This window comes from Gambusia affinis, linkage group LG16 (assembly GCF_019740435.1).
Source record: "Gambusia affinis linkage group LG16, SWU_Gaff_1.0, whole genome shotgun sequence".
Taxonomy (NCBI): domain Eukaryota; kingdom Metazoa; phylum Chordata; class Actinopteri; order Cyprinodontiformes; family Poeciliidae; genus Gambusia; species Gambusia affinis.
In genome coordinates, this window is record NC_057883.1 from 8,072,483 (window position 1) to 8,098,393 (window position 25,911).

At 40.3% G+C, this 25,911-nt stretch overlaps 2 protein-coding genes across 3 annotated transcripts in view; both read left to right on the forward strand.

Annotated features, from left to right (window-relative positions):
• Positions 1-13: 13 nt before the first annotated feature.
• cdan1 (codanin 1) lies at positions 14-13,809 on the forward strand. The gene is made up of 28 exons (XM_044142177.1): positions 14-231; positions 595-1,283; positions 1,366-1,566; positions 2,577-2,767; positions 3,000-3,116; positions 3,210-3,288; positions 3,421-3,541; positions 3,797-3,906; positions 4,012-4,101; positions 4,659-4,734; positions 4,847-5,052; positions 5,436-5,568; positions 5,651-5,794; positions 5,947-6,113; positions 6,867-6,948; positions 7,575-7,664; positions 7,759-7,813; positions 8,152-8,288; positions 8,410-8,513; positions 8,865-9,014; positions 9,547-9,610; positions 9,772-9,850; positions 10,073-10,293; positions 11,234-11,341; positions 11,424-11,487; positions 11,587-11,789; positions 12,656-12,763; positions 12,894-13,809. The coding sequence occupies exons 1-28, from the start codon at positions 25-27 to the stop codon at positions 13,014-13,016; spliced, it is 4,119 nt and encodes a 1,372-aa protein (XP_043998112.1). The 5' UTR covers positions 14-24; the 3' UTR covers positions 13,017-13,809.
• Positions 13,810-14,230: 421 nt separating this feature from the next.
• stard9 (StAR-related lipid transfer (START) domain containing 9) overlaps positions 14,231-25,911 on the forward strand; it is a 41,942-nt gene continuing 30,261 nt past the window's right edge. The window contains exons 1-3 of one of the 2 annotated variants that reach the window (XM_044142181.1): positions 14,231-14,525; positions 16,742-16,811; positions 20,063-20,179. In XM_044142181.1, coding sequence (XP_043998116.1) covers positions 14,479-14,525; positions 16,742-16,811; positions 20,063-20,179 — 234 coding nt within the window. In that variant the 5' untranslated portion in view covers positions 14,231-14,478. Of the gene's footprint in view, positions 14,526-14,716; positions 14,783-16,741; positions 16,812-20,062; positions 20,180-25,911 lie in introns of those variants that run through there. The other variant, XM_044142182.1, reaches the window with a different exon arrangement.

Here is a 25,911-nt window from a genome sequence, read left to right on the forward strand (position 1 = left end):
AAATATAAACTTGCCTCTCACAACATGGCGACCCTACTCACGTATCACAACAAACCCAGTTGCAGCGTCGACGGCTGTCGAGCCTGCACATTGACAGTGCGCCTGCGCGCACGACGACTCCGCCTCCTTCTTCCCTCAGCCGCTCATCCCAGAATGGCGGCTCTTTTGGAATCTGTTTTGTTGCGGAAAGTGGACGTGGATAAGGTTGTTGACTGGCTGAAAAGCGTTCAGGTAGGTCTGCAACAGTTAATACCTGTTTCGTAGCAACGCTGGCTTCGCTTATGTCCTAACATGGGCCGCCGTATGAGATGTCACAGCCCGCAAGTTATTGTAAACAAAACTTTTAGCTGCGTAGCTAGCTATTCTCTATAGCTGTGGTGCGGATAAGCCAGCCAAGATGTTCTCTTCTTCCATTTGCTTCAGAGAAACTCTTCACAGTAAAACGAAGCGAACCCTACCCGCTCCTCTCGGTATTACTGTGTTTACTTGTGAATTGGGGCAAATACGCAGGTAAACAAATGTTAGCTGGGGTATCGCGAGCTAGGTCAGGTAAAGATTTTTACAGTTAGTTTTGTCTTTGTCTCTCGTTAACAGGAGGGTGAAAAGCTGTCGTTCAGCGAACCTCAGCTGGCCATTCAGAAACAAGAGTTTGTCCCTTTCCTCTTAAACTTCCTGCGAGAGCAGAGCAGCGACGCTCTGACTAATGGCCCTGCAACACCAGCCAAAACCCCCAGCCGCCCCAGACCCCCCGCACAGACTCAAGGCTTCTCTGACAAGACATCATGCAGGTCTACAGGGAGTGGATTTGGATCTCGCAGTGCCAGTCGCGTGCAGCTGTTCTCTCCCGCTACCTCTGCGTCACCTGGAAATGAGCCAGATGCTGTTTGTCAGTCAGGACTAAGTGGAGTGAGTGCCTTTGGCAGCCCCCCCTGGTCTACAGGGTGGAGTCCTGCCTCAAGGCCATCGGGCTCCGAGCGCAAGCATGCCCAGAAACTTTGCCTCGGTGACTACATGGGTTCTCCCCCAGAGCTGCAGAGCAGCACCAGCTCCCAGCCACACAAAGGACGCAAGAAGAGTGCTGGCAGCACACCGGTCGGAGGGCAAACAAGACATGGAGGCGGGCGTGGAGGCCCTCAGAGCGACGAGGCTGGTGGGAGGCGATCAGCAAGAGGCGGAGGACATGGCAGGTTGAGCGAGCAGGTTTCACTTTCAACTCCAGCTCATCTCAATTTCAACAACTTGGAAGACTTCCCTCCAGTCGGGTCCTCTCCCGTTTCCTCCGGGTGAGTTAAACGCTTCTCCCGAAAACTTAAAAACCGTCCTTTAGGTGTGAATATGTCTCATAGCTTCTGTTTACCTTTCCAGGACGTCCAAGCCATCCAGAAGAATAAACCCGACGCCGGTCAGCGCAGACCGGCCTCACTCTAAACCAAAGACGTGTTTCACATCCACACCTCTCCAGAAGGCTTCCAGCCCTCCACTGGGAGTGGAGCCGCTTGAGGGATTGACAGCAGTAGGGAGTCCTATGAGCCTCAAGGAGGAGAGAGAATTACTCAAAAAGGAAAAGTAAGCTCACGAGTGGAGTTGTGGTTTTCAAATGCAAAAGATAAAGTAGGTGTGTTTTGTTACTTTGACATCTGACCATCCTATTGTAGTATTCAAAAATTGGCACACCATGTGAACTTTTTCCTAGCTTGCCTTATTATAACTGCAGACTTCTGTTTTTATTGGTATTTTATGTGCATATTTATTCAACCAGCTTTTTGCTGCTTTTGCATCATCCATCCAACTCTGAAGTTGAAAGGTTTGTCTAAACATTTGTTTCAATTCAAAAAATACTTGTGGGCCAAATACAAAAATCTTTTTTTTTTTTTTTTTAAACTAAAATGACCAAAAATGAACTAAACAGTACATGAACTATTTTAATTTTTTAAAAATTCCAATTTTCTTTGTGTGAGAACAAAATCATAGGTCCAAAACTTCAAATGGGTTTTGCACGTTTTTTTTGCTGGTTAAATGAAAAGCATCCAAATGGCTTATTATTTGGAAAAAAACATTTTTCTGTTCTCATTTTTATTTGACAACACTTTGTGCATTTAGTCAACTTTTATTACAGTAATTAAAAGCAGATTTGTTTTCACCAAGGCGTAGCTTAGAGCATAAGTCAATGTGTAGCCAACGTGCTTTTAATTTGCCATAAAAATAAAGGGAAACCAGAAAGCTTGGAAAAGATGATCAGATGTTTCATGTGACATTTTTTATGATGTCAACACAAACTTGTGAAGCCTTTGCAGAATATTTGGTGAAGTCTGACCTTTTTCAGACTTTTTCAGACTTATAGAAAACAAATGCGCTGCACATTTTCTTCCATTTTCTTTGAGTAGATGTTAAGAGAAACATTCATCTTTTTCCATCCACATCCATTTCATTAGTCTATAACATAGAATCTTAAAAAAAAAACCCACAAAATTTGTGGTTGCAACATGACGACACATGAAGAAGTTCAAGTTGTGGGCAGTGTATTTATTAGTTATGACTCGTTAAATGCCATTTTGTTAAAATGTTTCTGTTTGTAGGACAAAGCTTGCCCAGCAGGCCGCCTCCCTCTCTTCTTCCTCTCTGGATCCCTGTACTCCTACCAAGACGGGAACTGGGGCAGAATCCAAAGTGACCCCCGACCCCCAGACGACGTGTCCTGAACCATCCAAGGTCACCTTCTCCTCAGACCTAGATGTTTTGGCTGAGCTGTACTGCACCTGCATTTCAGGTAAATGGCCACCGGATGGTGCTAACGAGCTAAGCTTTCGAATTGGTCCTGCTGGAAACGTTTCTCTGCATTATTTATTATTAAGCATTATACTGGTGTTTTCAAAGGAAATGTAGCTTAACTGATTAAAAGGAATTGAAGTAAGTTGACAAATGTTAAGAATGCTGTTATGGTGGAAGATAAAACAAATAGAAGTTTTTAAATGTTTTTTTTTTTTTTTATGTCCTCACAGAAAACCTCGTGCCAAACGTTTTCCTGGAGCTTTTCTTTGTGACGCAGTTGTTAACATCCCGGTCTCTTCACACACATAGCGATGAAGATCAGTTGAGTTTGTGTTCGGTAAATTCAGGTGAGAACTAGACCTATTGACACAGAGATGAACCAAATGTTCAATCTTTGAAAAATTATAAAACAATTACTAAAATTTTTTTTTTTTTTAAAGATGTCTTAGAAAGATGCTACCTGAGACAGGTACACAATTGTGTGTACTTTGCGGTGAAAGTTTTGGAAAATCAATTTCAGTGAGTGTTTGTTTTTCAACGTGTTAGTATCTACTTAAGCCTTTACATCAAGTATATCTATCAAGCCTGAGTCACGTCTAAATACGGAGCTTTTAAATGTTTGGGGCTTTTTTTCCCATTTAATTTCTACAGGTTGGTCGCTCATTTGGACAAATGCACCTTACGCCTACTGGCAGAGAACGAACGGGTCGCCTCTTTCTCTCCAGAACTTAAAGACCGCCTCTCTCAGGCTCAGAACAGAAGCACAGCCAAGGTAGGACATGTACTGAACAGTTGGTCATATTAAATTGTATCCTTAAGATTCGGCGTATTTATAAAGTGTTGGGGATTCTGATCCCGTGCTTAAGACAAGCAGATTTCCAAGCCTAATACAAGGTGAGAAAAGGAGAGAAAATATTGAAAGAAAATAAAATTGTTTTGAGCAACGGTCTTAGAGTGAAACGTGTCTAAAGAGCATATCTCAAAGCTGAAGATTTTAATTATGTCATACTGTATGTGTCTATTCCAGCTCTCTCCTTCAGCGTCAACTTTTATCCACTCAGTCCCGTTCCAGCCTGCCACTGACAATCGTTCCAATTTCGGAAGCGACAAGGCCTTCCACACCTTTAAGAAACAGAGGTACATCCCAGCTTTTCAAAAAAAAATAAAAATAAAATTATTTTGTAAGCCCAGTTTAAAATGTCCAGACTCTGTAGATCCAACAGCATTTTTCCTTCCTCTCAGAGACATTTTTTATGAAGTGCTTCGAGAATGGGAGGACCTTCACAATGAGCCGGGCTGGAACTTTGATGCCGCACTTGGAACCAAAATCAGGCAAGTGCAGTCAATTATTGGATTATTGGGTTGTTTATGATCTTCCAGTGAATCAAATCTAATTATTAGGAATGTCTTCATCTGTTTTTTGTTTTTTTTCGTTTCTTTTTTTTTCTGGTCCCTGTTACCAGTAAGGCATTCGCAAACGCAGACAAATAGCTTGTACATAAGTCAAAACTCAGTAAATTTAAAATCCAATAAAATAACACTCTGCATTTCATTGTTATTACAGCTAACTAAACTGGCACACCAGTGATATTCTGAATACATTTGTATCTCTCTTTCTAAGTGCTAAGCTAATAACTGTAGCATGTTTACTCTCAGTCTTGATTAGACTTGTTGATGATTCGGCTCAGAACATACTTCGCCAAATCGTGGCTAGCCCTCAATACAATATATTTTAAATTTATCTGCACAACTCGCAGAAAATCAGACCTTGTGGCGGCTCCCTATACCAGGAGTTGAGTTTAATCCACAATGGTGCCGTAAATGGACCGCCACTACTAATCAGGTTTTAAAAATCGCATTCCATGGTAACCGTGTCTCTTCTTCTTCAGAGGAATGATGAGCCAGCTGACTTCTGCCGGAAATCACTCTCACTTTGCTCGCCTGTTTTTGAAACAGCTTGTTCAGGTAGACCAGTGCCTCACAAAAACGTCAAGATTTTTAGTTGCCTTCCACCTCGTCTTCTTCCTAGCTTGCTTTCTACGACAGCACCAAGCGTTTAAATCTGACCCTATCACAGATGTGTAAAGGCCCCCGTACGAGCACGGTGTCGGTGGATACAACCGACGCTGACCTGCTGGGCATGCTGGGAGCAGATAGCCTGGGTCGTCTCAAACGTCTGGAGGAGCGTCTCATTCAGCCTCACAGAGTTGTCGGCCCCTGTCCTCCTCCGTCCTTTCCTGGTCACCAGGAGTTCTTCAGAGACTTCATACAGACAGCCAGCTGGTGAGGAAGCAAACAGCACCGTCTCTTTAAAACAAACAAACAAAAAAACCCCAGCAGATTTCACATTAAAAGGCAACTCCGAGAGGATTAGGCCTGTGTGGAATAATGGGTGAATGAATAAAAAAATAAAAAAAACACATGACAAATTACAAAATTTTACAGATCAGATATTAAATAAACGTAAAAAAAATTATAGGATTTTAAAGGTGCTGGACCAACCGAGTTTCATCCACGACCTATTTTAAGTCTTTACTCCCGTTTTTGTTACATTTGCATTGTAATAATGGCCAAATTCAACTAAGATAACAAAATAATGTCTTTTTTTTTTTTTTTCTCTAAATTTGCAAGTTTTTTTTCCACTAATGGTCTGTCTTGGCTCTCAGCTGCCAGATGAACCAGCACCTCCAGGATAGCCTGTGCCAGCAGGTCCTCCATCTGGATGAGGTGTCCATCCTGTGTCCTTCATCGTCCGTTGGGGAGGGTGAGGAGGAAGAGGATGGCGACATGGAGCAACAGGTATTCCATTTATGAGTTTTCTTTATAAACATGTAGAGCTTTTTGCAGAATGTTTCCAGCCTGTGCTCGGCTCTCTTTTCAGGATGAGAAGCAGCGGTTTTCCTCTGTGCTGCTCCTCGCTCGTCTTCTGGCAAAGTTCCTGGGATTCATCTCCTTCCTCCCGTACCAAACATCAGAGAGACCCTCCAGAGAAATACAGGAAGCATCTGTAGCCCTACGCTGCAAGGTCATCAAAATCATGCCTCTAATTTTCAGTTAAAAGCCGACATTAATGAGACTTTTTTTTTTTTTGTTGTTGTAAGTTTTAACTCAATTGTTTGCATTTTGTTTTCCGTTGCTATGGATTTCATGAAAAATGAACAGGTTTTCCCTCCACAGAGTGTTCAGGTGCTGGACGTTTGTGCCGTCTTGAGTAGCAGCGTGAGGAGGCGGCGCACCATTTTGACCGTGCCCTGGCTGGTGGAGTTCCTCTCCATGTTGGACTTCGTCGGACCTTTGCTTCTGTGCTACCGGGTGGCACTGGGGACATTGCTTCTGCTGTACAGGTCTGATTCTCCTCATTTTTAAGTGCTTTTGTAGACCAATTAAAAGGACACCCTCAATAAAAAATTGGCTGCTAACGTTTTTTGACTGTTAATGTACGGATCTACAGTGATTCATTTGTTTTCAAATATAAATTTAAGTTTCGAGTCTTTACTCCTTTTTTCATTATTTGCAGAAAAATAATCAGAATTTCTGAAAATAGAGAGTTTCTTTATGTCAAAACGGCATCATAAGTGGTTGTTTTGGTTTTCCCAGTCTGTAACAGAACCCACATATTTTTTTTAAATCATTAATTTAAAAAAAATAAATAAATAAAAGGGGGGGCCGAATATTTGACACCTAACCTTAGATCAGGCTTGTTAAAAGGGACTTGTGACTCGCAGACTGGGCCTGATTTAGATAGCAGCCGTTACTTGACGTTCTGCTTCACTCCTAATAAAAACGTCACAAATCACAAGCTTTAATTTAAACACACCGAATCTAATTAAGGACAATCCACTCTGGATTTTCCTGCTGTAAACGTGTCAGATTTTGACATACAGATTATTCCCAGTGGTTCCAGAGGCCAAAAATAAGCTGTGAAATAGTCCTTCATCTCACTTCTGAACTAGTACTGGAACATCAGCACAGATATGTGTTGCTTCATGACATATGATAATGCCTAATGTTATGAAAATCTTAAAAAAAAAAAAAAAATTTCAAAATGAAAATTTGAATTTTTTTTTTTTTCTTTTTTTTTTTTCCCCCACTTGCAGGCGGCTGCAGCTGAACCGACACGAAGAAATGTGTTACCTAAACAAGCTGCTGCTGGTGTCGGTGTTGGGATGGCTCTTCCAGGTGAGCTGCAGCATGCTTCACCACAAAAAGAGCACGTTTGTGATTCCGAAAGGTTGCCGCGTAACCTGGATCAGCATGAAATTTGCTTTAGGTGCTTTTCCAGATTTAGATAACTGTGCAAAGAGAAAACGGTGCAGGGAAACATGTCGGTATGCTCAGACTTATTCTCTATCGGTTTGCCTGAAACGGGTTGGCAGCCTTTACAACCATGAGAGCCAAAAAAAGCTACAAGAAACAAATTAGCTTACTTTAACAAAATTGACTAAATATATATACTTGTGTGTGTGTGTATATATATATATATATATATAAATATATAAATTTATAAATGAAAGAAAAACAATTTTATTCTTGTTTTTAGGTTTAAAAATCAGAAAAATCAAATCAGGAATGAGTGAATTTTTTTTTTCAATGGAGCCCTACATCAAAAACACGCATACTTTGCATTTAAAAGACTGAAATGTTACTTTATTAATAATATACTTATATATTCCTTACACTAGTCTTAGCACATGTGGCTCTGGAGTTGTTAATGGTTGAAAAGAATATGTCCTTTCTCTACACAAGTTTATTGGAAAGTTTCTTTTTTGGCAATTAAGTGAAACTTTCGCCTCTGACTTGTTTAGATCCCAGTGATTCCTGAGGACATTTTCTTCACCAGTGAGTTTACTGCACTAGTCAAAGACGAGGGCAGCGCTACGGGTTCTGCTGGACTTGTGAGGGGAAATTTAATTCAGTTTTTATCCAAAATAACAACAAAAAAAAGTTCACAGTGGTATTTAAATGGTTACTTTTAATTTGATTTCACAGGACTGCATTCCGCTGGTCGATCAGCAACTTCTTTATACATGTTGTCCATTTCTTGGTAAGTGCATTTTGTCCAAGTCACTCTTAAAAGACTCTTAATAGAGCATTCATGCAAATAAGCTATTTGTATTCAAACCCTTTTACTGTGATACCCCAAAGTAAAATTCAGTGAAATCAACCAGAAGCTGCAGGTTTTCTTTTTCCTTCAGTTCTAAATTATGACATAATATGGAACAGCCACCTTTTTCACAAGCTACTTTATATTTCACAGCAGCAACTTTTCATAGAATAAAGAGGAATTTGGAGTTGATTTTGGTGCTGATGTGAGCCAAGGGAGCGTAACATCGCAACGTTACAGGAGTGGATTAATGTTCTGCCTTGTTTCCGACTGTTCAGGTGAGTTTCGTAAGCTCCTAGCAGCTTTCGTGTCGGGCAGCACGGCCAGGAGCGGAGGAATTATCCGCAAGATTACCCCCACTTCTGCTGAGCTCAAGGGCACGCCGACCGCCAACCGACTGCAGCAGAAACTGCAGGTGAATCAGCTGCAAAGGAGATTCTGTGCATGCACATATTAAAATAAAAACAAAAAAAAATTTTTAAAGAAGAGCATGGAATTGCTTCCGAGTGTTTGAACGAAATGCCTGAATGTGACAGGTGGACCTGGAGCAGGCCTTCTTCCACAATCAGCCTCCGTCGCTGCGCCGCACAGTGGAGTTCGTGGCCGAGAGGGTCGGATCCAACGCTGTCAAGCATATAAAGTTAGTACTGCTCCAAGGGAAAGGGGAGATTTGGTCCGATAGATATTCAATATCGCCGAAGTCATTCGACGCCAGATTCCATTTAGCTTTGACAATCCTTTATTTTGCTCGGACACGTCCTCCGGCACGTAGTCATTTCGAAACGGGAACGAATGCCTTTAGTGATTAACCGACCCACGAATGCGATTCGTTGCCTACCTAAGAGGCTAAAGAACGCTCACCGGTCTGACATCACCGGCACTTACAGGCTGCCCTTGTTTCTACTAAATGTGTTCCCTGTTTTAACTGTAGATTTAAAAAAAAAATAAAAGAAAATTCTTCTTTTTCCTGTATTTTGCTAATGTTCCACAGGGCTACATTAGTGCAAGAGTTGGTTGAGAGAGGAGAGAAGATGCTGCGAGACGGACTGCAGTCGTCGAACGCAAATTCTTCGAAGCTCAACGACTCCATATGTGCTCAGCTGTGTGATGTTGGCTTGGAAGCGCTCGCAAAAGCCACCAGGTACAACGGCGTGTTTTAACTGTGTGGGGTTGGACGCTGATGCTCGATCGGTTTTGTGTAATTAGTGTCAAAACTCTTGTTAAAGTGGCAGGTTTTTGCGACGTAAACTATAAAACTAAGTCTGCACAGCTTTAAACTGTTTTGTTTTATTGAGTTATTGTTAATATTTTGTTACTGTTAATGGTAGATCTCAACCAGTACCGGCTAGAAACTCCTGTAGCTCCTTCAGTGTTGTCATCTTACCATCTTATCTTTAGGAAATATTAAGGGTGTTAAGGAAATATACAGTTTCTGTTTCCTTTTCTTCTGTCTGACATAGAGAGAATATTTTTATCCTTTGCATCTACTCTGGAAGCAATTCGCTTCAGTTGAAGGATGCAACTTTCAGCTGAGCTTCGTTTCATTTCCACGCCACCAACTGTTGCAAAAACAGGACTCTGGAGCTCAACTGCATTATTCTATGTCACATCGCTGACATCTTGTATTTGTGGTTATGTGTTTCCATTTTGTTTTGTTTTTTTTCTAAATACAGATTTTGCAATGAGAAGAGCCCTGATGCCATACGTATACTCCTCCCTGTCGAAACCACGCCACCGGTAATTGCTGAAATGATTTTATTTATTTATTTTTTTTCTTTCTCCAAATTTTGAAAATGGGGAAAAAATGTGAAATAGCATACAGCATGTTTTATTTACGTGGATGAATGAACACTTGTTGGGGTAATTTTCAAAGTTTGCGAACATCCCAACACTGACAGGTCCTGACTACGTCTGAAAACATCACCCAACGCCTGGCTGCCGAGAAAGCCTGCAGCTGGCTTTCTGCCAACATTACAGGTAACGGCTCTGTTGAAATTCACTGCGGATTGCTGCAGATTGTAGCGTTCCTCATGTCTTTGTCCACATCCACGTTTATAACATGTTTTTTTTAATTTATTTATTTTTTTAAAAAGCGAGTGAAATCTCTGGGCAACTCAAATTCTTGACTTAAAACTGGTTGGATTCCTAATTAAAACCCAACCCTGACCTCGTTTTTTTTTTTTTCTTTTATTTTTAAAGCACTGATCAGGCGTGAGTGGAAGAGCAGGTATGACCGTGTGAAAAAGGCTCTGGGCAGTCCGGTGGCTCCGGACTGTGTGGACGCGGACAGCGCCGTGGTTGAACTGGTCAGGCAGGGCCAGATGAATCCTCCCAGGAAGAAACAAGAGAGAGCGATGTCCTGCCCTCCGCTTTGTGAGCACAACGCTTCCCTCCCCTCAGACGTCCTCATTGAGATTAAGGCATGTGTTTTGTCTTTCTGCATGACGCTCCTCAGCTGCTTTTCAAAAGTATCTACAGCCCACGATTTAAAATTGTTCCTCTCGACAACAGACTTGGTGTTTTGTTGGGATTTCACGGGGCGGATCAAGTCACTTTAAATTTGAAAACTTGGAGCTGCAGCAATTAATCGTAATGAAAATCGTCAACTTATTTAGTAATCAATTAATCACTAGCTGGGGTATACAAATTCAAAAAAAAAAAAAAAAAAGAAACTTGCCGAAAGAACATGTTCAGAGCAGTATCTAAGCCAAAGTTGTACAAAAACTGTAAATACGTTTTACCCAAAACTGCTTAAGTGCAGTAGTTTTAACCTCGAGCAGATCAAATTGTGTAAAAAAACAAAAAATTAAAATAAAGTTTCCTATTGTAGATCTTTTGTTGTTCAATTAGTAATTGGTAATCCAAAACATACATATCAGCCCTACACTGTATTGATGCCAAGTCGAGCAGAAAGTGCCGAGCATAAAAGTATTGTTAAAAGTATTTTTATGTTGCTGCAGACGCATGCTTTGCTACAAATAATGAGGAGTACACTAGAAGTATGCTACGTTGTTTCATTTTAGGCAATAAAATTTTTTTTATTTTCTCATTTAAAATAGGACCTTAATTATTTGCATTCTTCAATGTATTTTTAATATTGCATTAAAAATAGATAGAATATTTGCAGAAAGTGACGCTTTTTTAATCTGATTAATCACCAGAATAATCAGTAGATTAATCAATTAATTGATAACGCAAATAATTGCAAGCTGCAGCCCGAAAAACACCGATTGATTTACTTGCTTGAAATCTTGAAGATTTGACCTCTGTCTCTTATAAAGACCGTTGTGTGAGCGGTTTGTTTGACTCCGATGTAAAAATGGAGATCTGGCGGTCAACTGGAGTTTGTTCCTGATCCAGGAGTTCGTGAGCGTCGCGGTGGGACCCAGAACGGACGAGGAGCTGCCGACCGGCCCGCAGCTTAAAACACTGCTTCAAAGAGTTGGGAACACATTAGAGTGCAGAAAGGTAGAGGAGAAACAGACGTGTCGCCAAAACAACCGTGCTGAACGAAGACCTGACTCTTTTTTTTTTTTTGTACTCTATTCAGTTCCTAACGGCTTTGTCGGAGCAGATGCTTCAGAACGGTACCGTGCTGCTCGCCTGCAAACTGGGTGAGAGATTTGAAGCAGTGACCAGGGTCCGTATCACGGAGGCAATAACCTGCACCGCTTAACAAACCTCTGCGTTTACTGCTGTCTGTGTGCGCTTAGTGTCTGGAGAGCTGCCGGTGCGTTCTTCGTCGCGGCGCGGCGGGGTTGCTGTGGATCCCGGCGCCGGGTCAGAGCCCTCGGTGTCAGATGTTCTGGAGCAGCTTGCTGAGCTGTGGGAGAGAAGCTGCTGCTCCTCTGCCCCGCTCCATCAGCTCTTCACCCCGCTCACAGTGGCCGCCGTGCTGAAGGCCAGCGACACAGAGGTACGTTAAACACTGATTCAGAGTGTAACGTTTGGTTCTGTTAAAAATATTTGTACTACCTTTAGAGAGTTCTTATAACTTAAGAGTGTCTTGCTCAGGTTTAATCAATGAAACCTTTTCTATATTCAAACATATTCTTTTAAATAGAGATGTAACTCAGAAAGGTCCAGTTGACTCCCATCCATCAACTGAATATCCACAACGTATTCTCAGTGTGGTCAGATAAAATAGGGACACAAGCTTCTTACTTGTTGGTTTTAAATCAGATTAAGCTTTCCGTTTTTTTTTTTGTTTTTGTTTTTTAGTCAGGTAGGTTGGCCAAAATTATTTCTATTTGACAAATGACAGAATAATGAGAATACTCGTATATGAAAAGTATTACAAGTTTACAGAAGCCGATTATTGTGCCTTCAGACAATTTGTGAAAGGCCAGATGACGGCGGTTGTGGATGTCTTGGTCTCTAGTTCTGAATCCTATTGAAAACTCAATGGATGTATATAATGCCATCCTATTTTCCCAGTTTCCCCATGAGGATAAATAGTGATCTACTCTATTCCCTTTGCATATGTCTGCCTTATAAATGTACATTTAAACCCAGAAGCTTATTTTATAACATGGGATTTTTTTCCCCTCTAATGAATAAAGGTACTTTAATTAAACATTGGATCGTTGTCAAATTTCCATTATAAATCCATGTAATGTGCATCCAATCCCTGTGTCCCGAACTCTTATCAGAGAGTCTCCAGCATGTTCCAGTAATTTGTGTGATTTATCATATCTGCCTTAGATTTTTAGTTGCATTTTTTCGGAGGCTGTCGATTGGAAGCGGCAAACGCATCGTGATGCATTTCGCTTGTCTTTTTAGAAGAAGAACTACCTGTTCCTCGTTAGGAAGCTGGTCGACAAAGGAATATTGAACGAGGAAGAAGTCGAATCGTATTGGAGGAAGCTAACAGACCTGACCTTGCCAGCGGTGAGAGTCCATTGTTCTTTTTTTTTTTTATCAAAGATTCCTTTGGAAGTCTTTCTTTCCTGTCGATTTTGACCTTTTTGACCAGTTTACGCATTTCTTCATCACTTCTCTCTCGTCTGCTTCTTTCCAGAAGCTGATTGAGAACTTCCAGCTGCAGTCGCAGTGCATAAAGCTCTCACTGCCTCTGGCCGAGATGCAATCGTGCTTAGACATGCTGCAGGTCTCGCACCAGACAATAGAGGGAGCAACCTGACAAGAATAATACGCAGTATATTCCACAAACAACTTGTATGCTTTCACCACAGTGTCTTATGTCAAGTCTGTGCATCGCCGTGATTTTTTTTATTTTGTTTCCACTTTAGCCTTTTAACATGTCGCCTTATCAAGTCATGAAATTATATGCAAAGATTCAAGTAGCAAACAGAAATCCCTGTGAGTTAACGGCAGTATTGAGGGACACCATGAGATTAAGCTTAATCAGACTTTTATGTCTTTGGGACTAATACTAAACCAAGAGTAGTAATGGTAAACAAAGACAATTATTTTATCATACAAAAGACTTTTGCAATTTAGATGATTGTTTTAAAAACATGAAATCTGAATGATGTCAGGTCAAGCTTAAAAGTACAAACATTACAGGTTTTTAAATGCAAATGCAATTTGAGACAGTAAGTAGCTTAGCACTTTCACGTATTGCCTTTGACCACATAAATAGTGGTTATGAGTTAATTTCATGAATGCACTTTCCCGCGTTTGTGATTACTATTGTTCATGTTGAACAGCGACGTCTTCCGAGAATCTTTTAAACTGAAAGGTTTAATGTTGGCACAGAATGAAAATATTAATAAAGATGTATTCCAGTGTGCAGCAGCCGTAATTAGGCGTCTATGCTTTTCTTTTGTTTTCAGTCGGGTCGGGAATAAAAAAATAAATAAAGGTTCATAACTGCTGAGCTTATACACAGACTGGAGTAGTATGGGATTTGATTTAAGCATTTTAGAGATAAGGGGAAAAGGAAAATGGGTTATGAGGAAATATTGACGTTTTCTGGCTTTAATCTATCCATCTATGAAACCATCCATCAATTTCTGTCATCTATCCATCCATCCATCATTCATCACCCATGCATTTCTCCATCCACTCATCAGTTTTTCTTCTTTTGAATAAATTCATTGTGAATTCTTGTATTTATACTTTTAAGTTATTTTTTTTTATAAAAAAGGACAGAACGCTGCAATTGGAAAGCAGGGTAAGTAAACGCTTTTGGCATGTTAAATATTAGAGAAGGAGAGAGACGCACATACAGTAGTTTAGTTCTTCGCAAATAACTAAGATATTTCCGCCAGAGATACTGTCCAAAAACACAAAAACAGTTAGGATTCAAATCCTAACAGACATCTCATGCAGATTTAAATAATATGGCTTGGAGGGAGGGGTGTTTAGCAGCATCTCGTCCCTCCCCTTCCATGTCAGTCCAGGAGGAAGTTTCAGTTCTCCGTGGAGAGTTTTGGAGAAACGCGGCGGGCGGTTCGACCTAAAGCGGGACGGCAATTCAACAGGACGGCTTGAGCTGTGGATTTCCTGACTTTTTCGCTCTGCCGCTTTTCTCAAATTAATATTTCTCAAAACTCATTATGGTGACGGGAGGTCCGCTAGTTTTTACCCACTCCGTCCCAGTCAGCTGCTGAGCTGCGTTGAACCAAGGCGGCTGCATCATGGCAAACGTTAAAGTCGCTGTACGGGTCCGTCCTCTCAATGCCAGGTAAGTTAGCTCATTTATTAATGTTTAAATTACCTACGCCAGATAAATTAGCCTTTTCTTCTTCCTCTTCGTGACTTGGTGTAGTGGGTGCTGTCAGAGGTGGGAATTTTGTCAGATGTGGAACATTCCTCATATTATGTATCAGTCCTGCCATACTTTTTTTTTTTCATACGTCACTTTCATGAATAACTGTTAAGCTAGCTGGTCAGTTGGTGGTAACAAGTGGTACAGATGCCGAGTAATTACTGTGGCTGTCAGTGAGTCTGAATTCACTCATTGTGTTAAATAAGTATGTTTCTGTGTAGAAATATTAGGACTTTAAGGTTATTAAATTATATACTTTAAACGATATCAGTGAATTAACTAGTAGCTCCAAAGCTAATTGATTTTTATATTGACTTTAGCTGTTTTTAATATGTTGGCAAAATGGCCACCAGGTGGAGGGTTCACGCGTACCTTCTTTAGTGTAAGCGATTTATGCTCATTTTCCTCCTTTTTTAGTAGAATAAAAATGTCATATTTACTTTTAAGAAAATACTTAGTAGTTATATATACTTAGTAAATTGATTCTTTTGTATAAAAATGTTAATATCCCTTTGAACTATGAAAAAAACCACTTAAAAAATAGAGTTTTTGGTGTGCCGTTGAACTTAAAATTCGTCCACTTAAGGTCTGAGTTAAACTAAGGCCTAAAGTTTTTTGCTGTATCACTCAATAGATTTTTTTTTATATTAGGTTTGAATTATACAGCAAAAACTGTCTGAGGCTGTGAAGTTGCTTTGCTCTCCTTTTGGACCTTCTTTGACCTTATCAGGAATATTGGTGCAGGATGTTGAATAAAAAGGTTTCTTAGCAATGCATGGAGTTTCTTTGAACTCTTGCAGGATTGCTCTGGCTGTCGGAAACTACCATTCCATAACAAAGCATTAATCCTGCAAAGAAAGACAGGGTGAATAATTGTTTGAGTTGGTCGCCCTCCTACTTTGCATAACAAAAGGATGATCTATACCAAATGTGCAGTGCTCTATAATGCAAATCTGTCCTTCCTGAGTTACTGTATGATTGTGACGTTCTCACTGTTCTCTGCTCTATTTATGAAGTAAAGGATGTGTGTCCTTCCTTATATTTTTACCACTACCACCAACCTTTAGCTGCATTTCCCATTCACAAGTGTGTTAGTCATTGTTTTAGCTGACCAGTAGGAAGCAGTAGATGCCCCCTGGGAATATGGGTAGCTTCTCACAACCACAAAAAACATGGCAACTGGATTTCTCGTTCGTATCAAAGCAGACGTTTTTTTTTTTTTTTACAGTTTAATGTTTTCCACTCAAAGAGTTCTTCCCCTCCACGCTGTTTAGAGCCTGACATTCAAGGTTGGCGGTTTTGGGTTGGGCCTCTGCTGGAGTTAGCAAAATGAGTTCCACGTGCTGAAGCACAAGGAGAAAACTACCTCCTGGTTTGACCGGGCCTCCCCAACCCCGACCGACAACGGAGTGTTTGCACCGCAGCCGTCATCGCTCCTAGAGAACAGAGTTCTCTCAGCTTCGTATTGCATTTGGTTTCCTTTGTGTTGCATCAGTCCAGCTGCTGACGCACACACAGCTGGGATGATACACAAACACACGCGCGCACTGATTCGGAGTGTGCACACATTTTTTTTCTTCAAGTTTGTGGAAACAGCTCAAAGCTGCCTCACCAGTGAAAGTCTCTGAAGTGCACGGGGGTCTGTTTTCATTCGAATTTGAAAGTGGTCAGTCGGACTCTTGTTTGGCGATTTCATGCATCACACACACAAAGATTCATTGTGTTTGCTGTCGTGTGATGGCCTAAGTGAGGGGGAATTCGCCTAAATGTATTTGGACACCCTCTCCGTTATGGGAATCTCAGTAAAAAAGGAGAAATTTAAACCAATTTAAAAATAGTAAATCTGGTAATGATAAAGTGTGAGCCTACGGGGAAATGTTCTTGTCCCTTTGCCCGTTTTGTAGCTAGAATTGGAGGTGCTGATCCCAGCAGTACCATTTCAACATATTCAACTTGTAGTTCTAAGTTGACAAAAATGTGTAATGGTTACACAGCATGAACTCTTTCACAAAGCTCTTGTCTGGCTTAATTTTCTCTGAATTCTTATCAATCTCTCCACTTTCGTCGGCGTTCGTCACATACGCTCGCAGCTAAATTACCTCCAATCATTTACGCTTTCATCTCATCCACAGGGAGCGCGCCGATGGAGGAAAGCTAGCCGTGCAGGTGGACGATAAATTAGTCCGGATCCGAAATGTGAAGGTGAGTGTTTCGGCACGAGACGCCTTTTCAGATCCAGCTTCAGTTCGGAATTTCATTGCCGATTGGATCAGATTTGTTTCTGAGCCACGACGCAGAGGGAGTCGATCACAACAACAGGATGGTTACAGCCTCGGATCAGCGTCTTCCTGCTCGACGTCGCTGGTGTTTCTAGTTCATTTTGAACTTGTGCCGACACATTTAGAGTAGCTTCCTGTCAAGCGCTTGCGGTTTGGAACAGCCACATGCGTTATTGTTAATTAGAATGTAGAATCTAACTTATTAATCCGCTTGCAGCAAAAACAAACAAACAAACAAAAAGAACATGTTTGTTGTTGATTTTTTAGTAATTTAAATGTGGCATATGTTTTATTAAACTTCCGTCTGTCAATAATTACACAAGCTTCTCCGCCTTGTCGCAATATCTGTTCAAGTGTCAAGACGACAAAACTCTGCTACACATTTTCACAGCTAAAACTACCTTCATGTTTGGTAAGCAGGCGTCACTCTACCTCTTTCCTTTTTTTTGTTTACATTTTCATTTCTAGGCACAGATTTCTGTGGAGGGTTTGGGTGTGTGGGGGAGTAGAAGTCTGCTGTAAATGATATGACAAGAGACGAACCACATATGGCCTCCCTCTGCTATGGAAAAAAAAAAAAAAAAATCCAAACTCCACGCCTTTAGAGGGTCTCCTGGGAGTAATTATTTATGGAAAGGGGGACAGTTTTGAAGGATCTGAGGTGGAATAAAGCACACATGACTTTTTACTGGGACTCCTATAGAGAGCAAGAGATACAGGCTATAAAAAGTAATTGACTTTGACTTGAATAAAACAAGAAGGACTTAAAAAAAAAGGGAGGGTTGGACAACTTTTCAGTTGTAACTTCAGTGCTTTGAGGCTTGCTGAGGATAGGGATAGTTGACGTTGGCTGCTGTTCCTCTCGACTCTTCCCTCTTGCTACATGTATCCCTGGTCTGATTTCCTAAAAGCACAGAAAGGCTTAGTGGTCAATCTTTTAGGCAAGACAGATAAAACCAGCACTGTGAGTTTGGCTCTGCCTTAAGTCGAAGTCATTAGAAGAGAATCTGCTTCGATGATAAAGTCATCCAGCTCTGACCAGGGTCTTCCACAGCCTTATTTACTCTTCCTCAAAGTCATTTTCTTGAAAAATAATACTCCCACTTCCATTTAGTTCATTAGTTTTACAAGGTTTTCTTCAAGGGGATGTTTGTGGTTTCTTGTTATGTCGATTCTTTAATAGGTAAATTGCTGTTACTTTCAAATGGTAGGTTAGACAGATCCAATTTATGGAAAGTCTTAATTTAAAAAAAACAAAAGTTAGCTTTGTTGAATTCCATTTAAAACTTGTACAGTAACCAAATTACTTGAGTGATGACAACAAATACGGTAACGGTACGAAAGGTTTGTACCAACAGCATAACGGGAAACTTTATTGTCTGTGTTGAAGTGATGTTAACTTTGGCTTCATCAAATAAACTAAGGAGGCAACCCTGTTGTGTGCCTAAATTATTAATGAAAGCTCTTTGAATTGAAGTACTTAGTTCATAAAATAAGAATTTAACCTAAATTGAGTCTTTCTTAACAAATTGTTCCATTTTCTATGCTGCATGTTTTCTCTACTTTAAGAGAAATGACCAATTCTTGAAAGATGAGAGAAGTTCAAAGAAGGTGGAAACGTGAGAACCGTTACAAAGCTGTTTTAGTATGTACGTGTAAATGTTTTTGTTTTTTTTAAATAAAGGTTTTAAAAAAAAATTTGGAAAGCGCTATCTATAAAAATGTTAAAATACCCCACAAATGGACATACAACTAAGTTGCAACTTGCAAATACAAAAAAATAGGGCACAACAGCAAAATCAAACAGCCTATCCTAGCCGTATCCAGGGCTAGGATATGCAATTAAACTAAGTCATGTTTGATATTTGTTAAAAAATGCATTGTTTTAAAAGCAGCCTAATCAAAATAATTCACACTTTTAATGCAACAGGTTGCTCTGAAGTATGATTGACAAATTACGTTGATTCAAATCACTACCTAAGTCTTAACGGGAGCAGACCACAAAGCGCCAACATTTCAAAAAGACGTGCGGCCATTTTGTTCTGCAGTCATAAAAGTAAAGCTTCCCTTTCCATGTGTTCTCCAATAGTAAACATCAAAGATCAAAACCACTCTTCAATTACAGTTTTAACAATCTCATTTATATACGTCTGTTTAACTGGGCGGTTTGGCGAAGATTCATCCTGAGCCATCTGAACAAACTGAACACCATTTAAGCTGAGATCCGTTTCTAAGTTGAGGGGTTGATTTTGTATTTTTTTTTAGAAGCGTCGCTGATGTGCTGGGCCGAGATCCGATTGCTCGCTAAAAATCCTGCTGCGCTGCTTGTCCTCGACTCGTTATTCACTCACAGTAAGCAGAAAGGTGGGCGAGTGTCAGCGCGCTGAGGCGTATCGGGGACTGCAGGAGTAAGTGCATTGCTAATGAGTGGAAACAGCTTGCTTGCGATTCCACTCTGTAGTTGGCCCACTGACACAACATGTTGTGTTGGCTTTTATCACAGTGATTTATTTTGTCTATTTTTCCCCCTTAGTCCTCGTGTAAAGCCTGTCAATATGCAGTGAAGTAGAGTGCTATGCTGGCTGTTGCTCTTTCTTTCGCTTTGTGAATTAATTATTACTTAATTGACCTCTCAACTCTATTTTGATGAGCGTAGAGATTGGATCAATTGTGTTGAAGCGATAATTGATTTAATCGTCAACTAATAATCATCGGCTGGAGTGTACAGACTAAAACAAAAAAAAAAAAAAAAATCATTTGCTAAAATCATAATATATTGAGAGCAGTAATAATCCATAAATTGTACAAAATAAGTAAGACAATATAAGTTTTACGTTTAAGATGAAAACACCGTTGTCTATAAATATATTTAAGCTAAAACTCCTGAAATGACATAGTTTTAGCTTCATCCGGTTGAAATTTACTGAAGGAATGCTATGTTATTGCATTTTAGGCAATAAACAGTTTTGGGTTGTTTTTTTTTTTTACTTAAAAATGGAATTAAATTATTTGTTAAATTGCATCTTTTAATGCATTTATAATATATATAAAAAAAAGGCAAATGAAAAGACTGTAGCATGCGTCGGTTGATCGATTAATTATCAGGATAATCGATTACTAAAATAACTGTTAGCTGCATCCATAACTTGCTTGCCTTCCGTCTCTTCTCCGCAGTTGGATGGTCGTTCAGAGGGAGCGGTAGATTCCAGGGAGAAGCTTCTGGAGTTTTGTTTCGACTACTGCTACTGGTCGGTGGAGTCTGCAGACCCTCACTACGCTTCGCAGGAGGAGGTAACGACCTTACTGAAAAACTGACTGACCTTACTGATTTTCCTCCAGGATTGCCTTATATTTGACCTCCTTCCACATCTGGCCAGCTTCACTGTCGCTTTTAAAGTGAGACATGGTGATCGGCAAAACATTGCATTAGGTCCGAAATGACTAATCGCGACGAATCGCTCATCGACATAATCAATCGTCAACTAATTGAGTAACTAAGTAATCATTAACTGGAACAATTACCACTCAGAAAACGGTCGGTTGCTGAAAGAACAACATGCTCGGAACAGTAATTAATCCAAAAATGTACAAAAAAAGATTTACGTTCTGCATTTAAGATAGGAAACACATTTGTCTGTGAATACGGTCAGCCCAAAACCCTCAAGAGTCATGGTTTCAGCTTCATCTTGTTTAAGTTATGTAAAATAAATTTCTAATATTGTACAAAAAAAGGCTTCAATAAAAAATTTTGCAGAATGTGCCAATTTTTTTATTTTTTTTACCGATTAATCAATTAATTGGCAGAATGATAAATTAATTTATTGCTAATATAATCGCTAACTGCAGCCGCACATCGTGCGCTCTCATATTTTGGCGTCTTTTTCTGTGTCCTGTTGTGGTCGAAGGTCATGTTGCTGCTGATTTAAGCTTTGTCCACAGTCTCACGTGTCATCTTTGTAAAAAGAGGCACATAGAAAATCGCCATCCTTGTGGGGAGAAAAATACGAGTTTCACTGTGCTAGTTTCACACAGATGGTCACTCGGGGATATGATATCAGCTCCATCTGTTGCCCAGAAGTCTGTTTGCCTCAGAAGTTGCGTGTCTAGAGTCAGCAGGCTTTTCATGTCCTGGTTGTGATTGGGGCGATTAGATATCTTCGGGCGGCTTTGATTGGAGGGTGTTTCTGGAACCTGAGACGGGGCGGAGTTAAAGATAAAGCTCATTGTATTCCAGGAAATGTCTTTTCCTGAATTTAAATAGAGTTTTTTATATATTCTTTCATCCAAGCTTTTAGTTAGTAAATCTTAAACCAGTGTAGTGAGTTTACTTCCGTTCTTCTCCTCTTTGTTCTTTAAGTTTACTCTTCTGCCACACCCTCTCCCCTCATGTCCCAGCTGCCTTTGTACGGCTTTAGAAAGACATGGCCTCCACTGAGCAGACAGATACAGTCATCTCAGCTCTTGTTTTCCTTTTTTTTCTTTTTTTTTTTTTTCCTTCCCCCCCCCTCCATTCTCTGGTTCTGGCTTTATCTTCCTCTGTCTTGTGCAGAAAATGTCCACTCACAGTGGCCTGCTTGCCTGAAGGCATTCCTCTGATGACCCTGGGTGGGCGACCGAGCACTCGTGGAGGACAGAGCTGGTGGATTTTAAATCTGACCTCTTTTCCTGCACTAAGAATTGTCTGTTTAACAAAAGGCCTTCTGTGCTAGCGTGGCAACATTCGCCGCTAAGAATCCGCTGATATTTAAAATTGCATATTTTTCCGTCGCATGACGTTTGATTAAAAACAGGAAAAAGGAGAAATACTGTGCAGAACAAGAAGCAAGATTTATCGGGGGGATGCTGAAACATTCTGAGTCACTCTTAATTATTTCAGCAGATAAATAGCTTTTAGAAAACACTTCAGTTGGCAGATTTCATCTTTGTAGCTACATTTCCAACAGTGCTCTGTGAACCCTTTGATCTCATTCCCCTCTTTTAATTTTGTACTTTTTTTTTTTTAGATTTTATTTTCTTCTTTTAGCTTTATGAGTCGATAGTATTTTTGCCAACTGCTGTTGTTTCCCACACATTTTCTACTCCAGAGAAGGAATGGCAATCATTTCTGTTTTACATTATATTCCCTTTGGAGGCTGGAACTTTATATGAACCAAGGGGATGCAATGAGATACAGGAGGAACGGGTTCTAAGATCTGGCTTTTCCAGTCCTGGACTATCTCAAAACAGGCCAGATAGCCCCTCCAGCTCATTCGTCCGCCATCCAGTAAATACTGTCAGGCGATGGGTTACGCCTGTTACAATGTGGGATTTTCATCTGCAGTGCCATCAGAAAGGAATGGTGGAAAAGTGACAAACAGTGCCCCCTTGACTACTTTGCATTTTCTTTGTGTTACAGTTATAAACTTCAATATAATTTCATTGGGACTTTATGTGATAGACCGACACACACACACACAATAATCTCACAATAATCTGAGGTAATGTCTTTTTATATAGCACCGGTTCACAATAAATGCAGCGTTAATGCACTTTACAAGACAAACAGATCCAATTTGCATTTAAGTAGGCAATTCATTCTAGTCATTTGGACAGATCCGGATTCAATTGCTTACATTCCAATTCAACCATTGCTACAAATGCCAAGTTGTAAAAAGTTAACTAAGGAAACACAGATGATTGCATCAAGTCACTAACTTGGCAACAATTCTCCATACTATGTAGTGATAGTGGAAAGGAAAGACTCCTATTTGACAGGAAGGAACCCGACTCATGGCAGACTTGGACTTTGAAATGACAAAGATACAAAGAAAAACACTTAATGCAATAAAAATGCAGAATTAAAACACAGCTGGTGGTGTGAAGTTCTCTATTAGAGAACATCATAAAAACCATCTGAAAATGGAAAGTGTATGACACAGCTGACATGGCAACCACCTGAACATTAATCCGAGAAGCAGCCATGGTAACTCTGGAGGAGCTGCATACATCATCAGCTCGCAACTCTGGACACCAGGTTGTCTAGTCCTTGTGGTTAAGTTGTCTAAAACAAAGCAATTCTTGAAAGATCACAACTGAGTCTACGTACAAAATGCTTCGTGTGGTGGAAAAGCTAGCATTGCAAAACACCTTGAGCATAATTTTGCAGGTTGTGTTTGTTTAGCAGAGACTGTGAAGCTGGTCAGAGCTGATGGGAAACTGAATTGAGCTAAATATACAATCAAATCCTGAAGGAAAACTTGTCAGATGCTGTAAAAGATTAGAATCTGTGGAAGAAGCTCTGCCTTCCAGCAGGATAATGCCTGTAAACAAAAAGTGGTTTGCCAAAGTATTGACTCAGGGGGACTAAATGAACAAGTTCAGAGGTGAAAATACTTCTTGGCACAATATTAAAACTGTTATTGTTTGTGTCCGGAAATATTGCACAGGTGCTCAATGCTGGAGGACAAAAAGACTATTCTTTTACAAGCCATCAGTAGCTGTGCTGCCGCCGTAGAACAATTCCATTAACTAAATGAAACCTGGAGATGTAGGTATTATTAATTCACTGCAGTGCTCCACAGCCAAGGAAAATATAATGCAGAAAAAGCAATGAAGAGCAAAGCAAAGCCACAGACTCGTTGCCCTAGAAACTGACAGCAACGCCACTAACGCATCAGGATTAAACACCAAAAAACACCCAGACACTCAAAGAACAGAACATTTAGTCTGTTACAGTTTTTAGTCTTGATCTTTATTTTACAAATATTAATAAGTGATCGCTGTGGTAGAGTAGCTACCCCTGCTATTAGCTAATCTACCACAGCGGTGGTTGATTAGCTAATTTAAACACTCGCTCTGCTGATTTATCTGTCAATTGCTTTTATTTTTAAAATTTTGTAACATACCAAATTTCACATTCCATCTGCATGTTACGGTTGTCAAAGTCAAATGACTGACCTACTTCCCTTCCCCTCGCTATTGTTATTGTTTTCCTGACCTTGTTATGTAGTTGTCGTAGTATTGACAGTTGGTAGCAAAGCACTGCGTCTCTTTTTTAAATATATCACTCATACATTTAAGAATCTGCTCTTTGTTTGTATTATTCTTTTTCCCCTCCAGGGGGTCGGTTTGTGGGCTCTAGTGTCCCTTATATGACAGTAGGCTGACAGGAAAGGGGGAAGGAGACGGGGGAAGACATGCGGCAAATGTCGGTCGGGTCCAGGAATCGAACCAGCGACGGCCGCGTCGAGGACTCAAGGCCTCCAAATGTGGGTCGCGCTATCCCTTATGTCACCACAGCACGACCCAAGAATCTGCTCTTTTATATTGACAATTTTAACAGCTAAAACCAATGGTTGCCATCATCAGGGAGCAGCTTTTTTCCCTTCAGCATTGAGATGGAGGGCAGGATCATGCATGCTTGACATCACGCTGTCTATGTCAGGTGTGAATATGTTTCAATTTTGTCTCTGATTGATTTCCTTTTGGGAAATGTTGATGGTAAGGAAGTTTGCTCTTGGATGGGAGTCAAAATCCATAATGGAAACCAGCTGTAAATTTAAAAGCAGCACAAGTTATGGTTGTTGACTAAATGCTAGCTTTGTTTAGTTTTTCACAACTTCACAATGGAGACCCCGAGCGTGTTTATTGTGCCCGACAACAAGACGAGAGAAGGGAATTGCAAGAGAAGAGGAAAAAGGACAGAAAGTGAGAGACATTTTGAATTCGATAAGTAACGGACGAGGAAAGAAAGAAGAGGAAATGGACCGGCGGGGGTCCCCGTTGCCTGCGCAGCCCACCCTCCCGCTCTCATTTGCCAAAGTCACAGCTGCCTCGCAAAGTAATTTTTCACAGTTAAATCCCACTGTATAGACATCATTGCTGAGGACTTGGCTTGGAGCGCTTTTTCGTCACTGCCGAATGAAGTCAGTTTGCTGGGATTTTTTTTCCCCTCCTTCTCCTTTTTCTCTCTGTCGATACAGAGCAAGATTTGAATTGCTCACGCTGTTTCTAGGTCTGTGTGTCAGTGGTGCAGCCGAGTGGAGAAGAATAGTTTTCCTGTGTCCTGAATTAATCCTTCATGGGCGTGTGAGAATCCAGTCCGCCTCAACTCACAGCTGGAGCGAAAGCCAAAAGAATGGTTTTTTTTTGTATACATTATATTTATATATTATTATTTGTATATATACAAAATATTATATATATTTTGTATATATATATTGTTTTTTGTAAGAATGTTTAAGAATGGCCGTAAATAAACCGCAAGCTATCAACAACGCACAAGCCACGCCCCACAACATTTTGTATTAGCAATGACTGAGGTTTAAAATGAGGAATAAGGAGTTCTTGAGAGGAACTCACATCCTGGTGACAGTTCAAGGACATTTCCCGCCAGAAGACACACCAAATAACCAAAGTTTCAACCCTTTCGTTCATAAAATCTAGCACCTATGCATGCAAGCTTCTTCTACAAACACCTTTGAAAGAATGCAGCGCTCTCAGGAGCTCAGTGAATTTTAACATGGTACTGTGATCGGATCCCACCTGCGTAGTAAGTTCAGTTGTCAAATTTTCTAGATGCTAAATATTCCACCGACTGTTTGTGTAACAAAGTGGGAGCAATTTTAACGTTCAGAAACTCAGACATATAGTGGCAGACCACCTACGTCAAAGAAAAGGGCCAGTGAACGCTGTATAGTCCTCAGAAGTCACCAGCTTTCTGCACAGTCAATAGCTACTGAGAGGGCTGATTGTAGCTTTCGGTAGCCTTGTGCAAGATGTAGTTAGGGATCATCTTTTTGTGAATTGGCAACACCTTAGTTTGTTGCACTTTAAAAAAAAAAGGAAACATCAACAAAAACAGTTGGTTCTTGAAACTGAAAAAAATTTAACTGATACTACTAACATAAGTCTAGGTAATAATAAAATATGTATTTTAAGTGTTATTTTCTACATCCATAGAGGCAAAATTTTTTTGCTAAACAAAATCTTTTCATTTGAATTTAGAAAATGAGCACCTGCTACCAGATTTTTCTGTACCAATC

What these genes read in the sequence shown, in the direction of transcription:
- cdan1 (XM_044142177.1), top strand. Translation starts at nt 25, where the DNA reads ATGGCGACCCTACTCACGTATCACAACAAACCCAGTTGCAGCGTCGAC. An exon ending in GAATTACTCAAAAAGGAAAA is followed by an intron (nt 1,567 to 2,576) that starts GTAAGCTCACGA and finishes TTCTGTTTGTAG; the next exon opens with GACAAAGCTTGCCCAGCAGG. An exon ending in GCGCTCGCAAAAGCCACCAG is followed by an intron (nt 9,015 to 9,546) that starts GTACAACGGCGT and finishes TTCTAAATACAG; the next exon opens with ATTTTGCAATGAGAAGAGCC.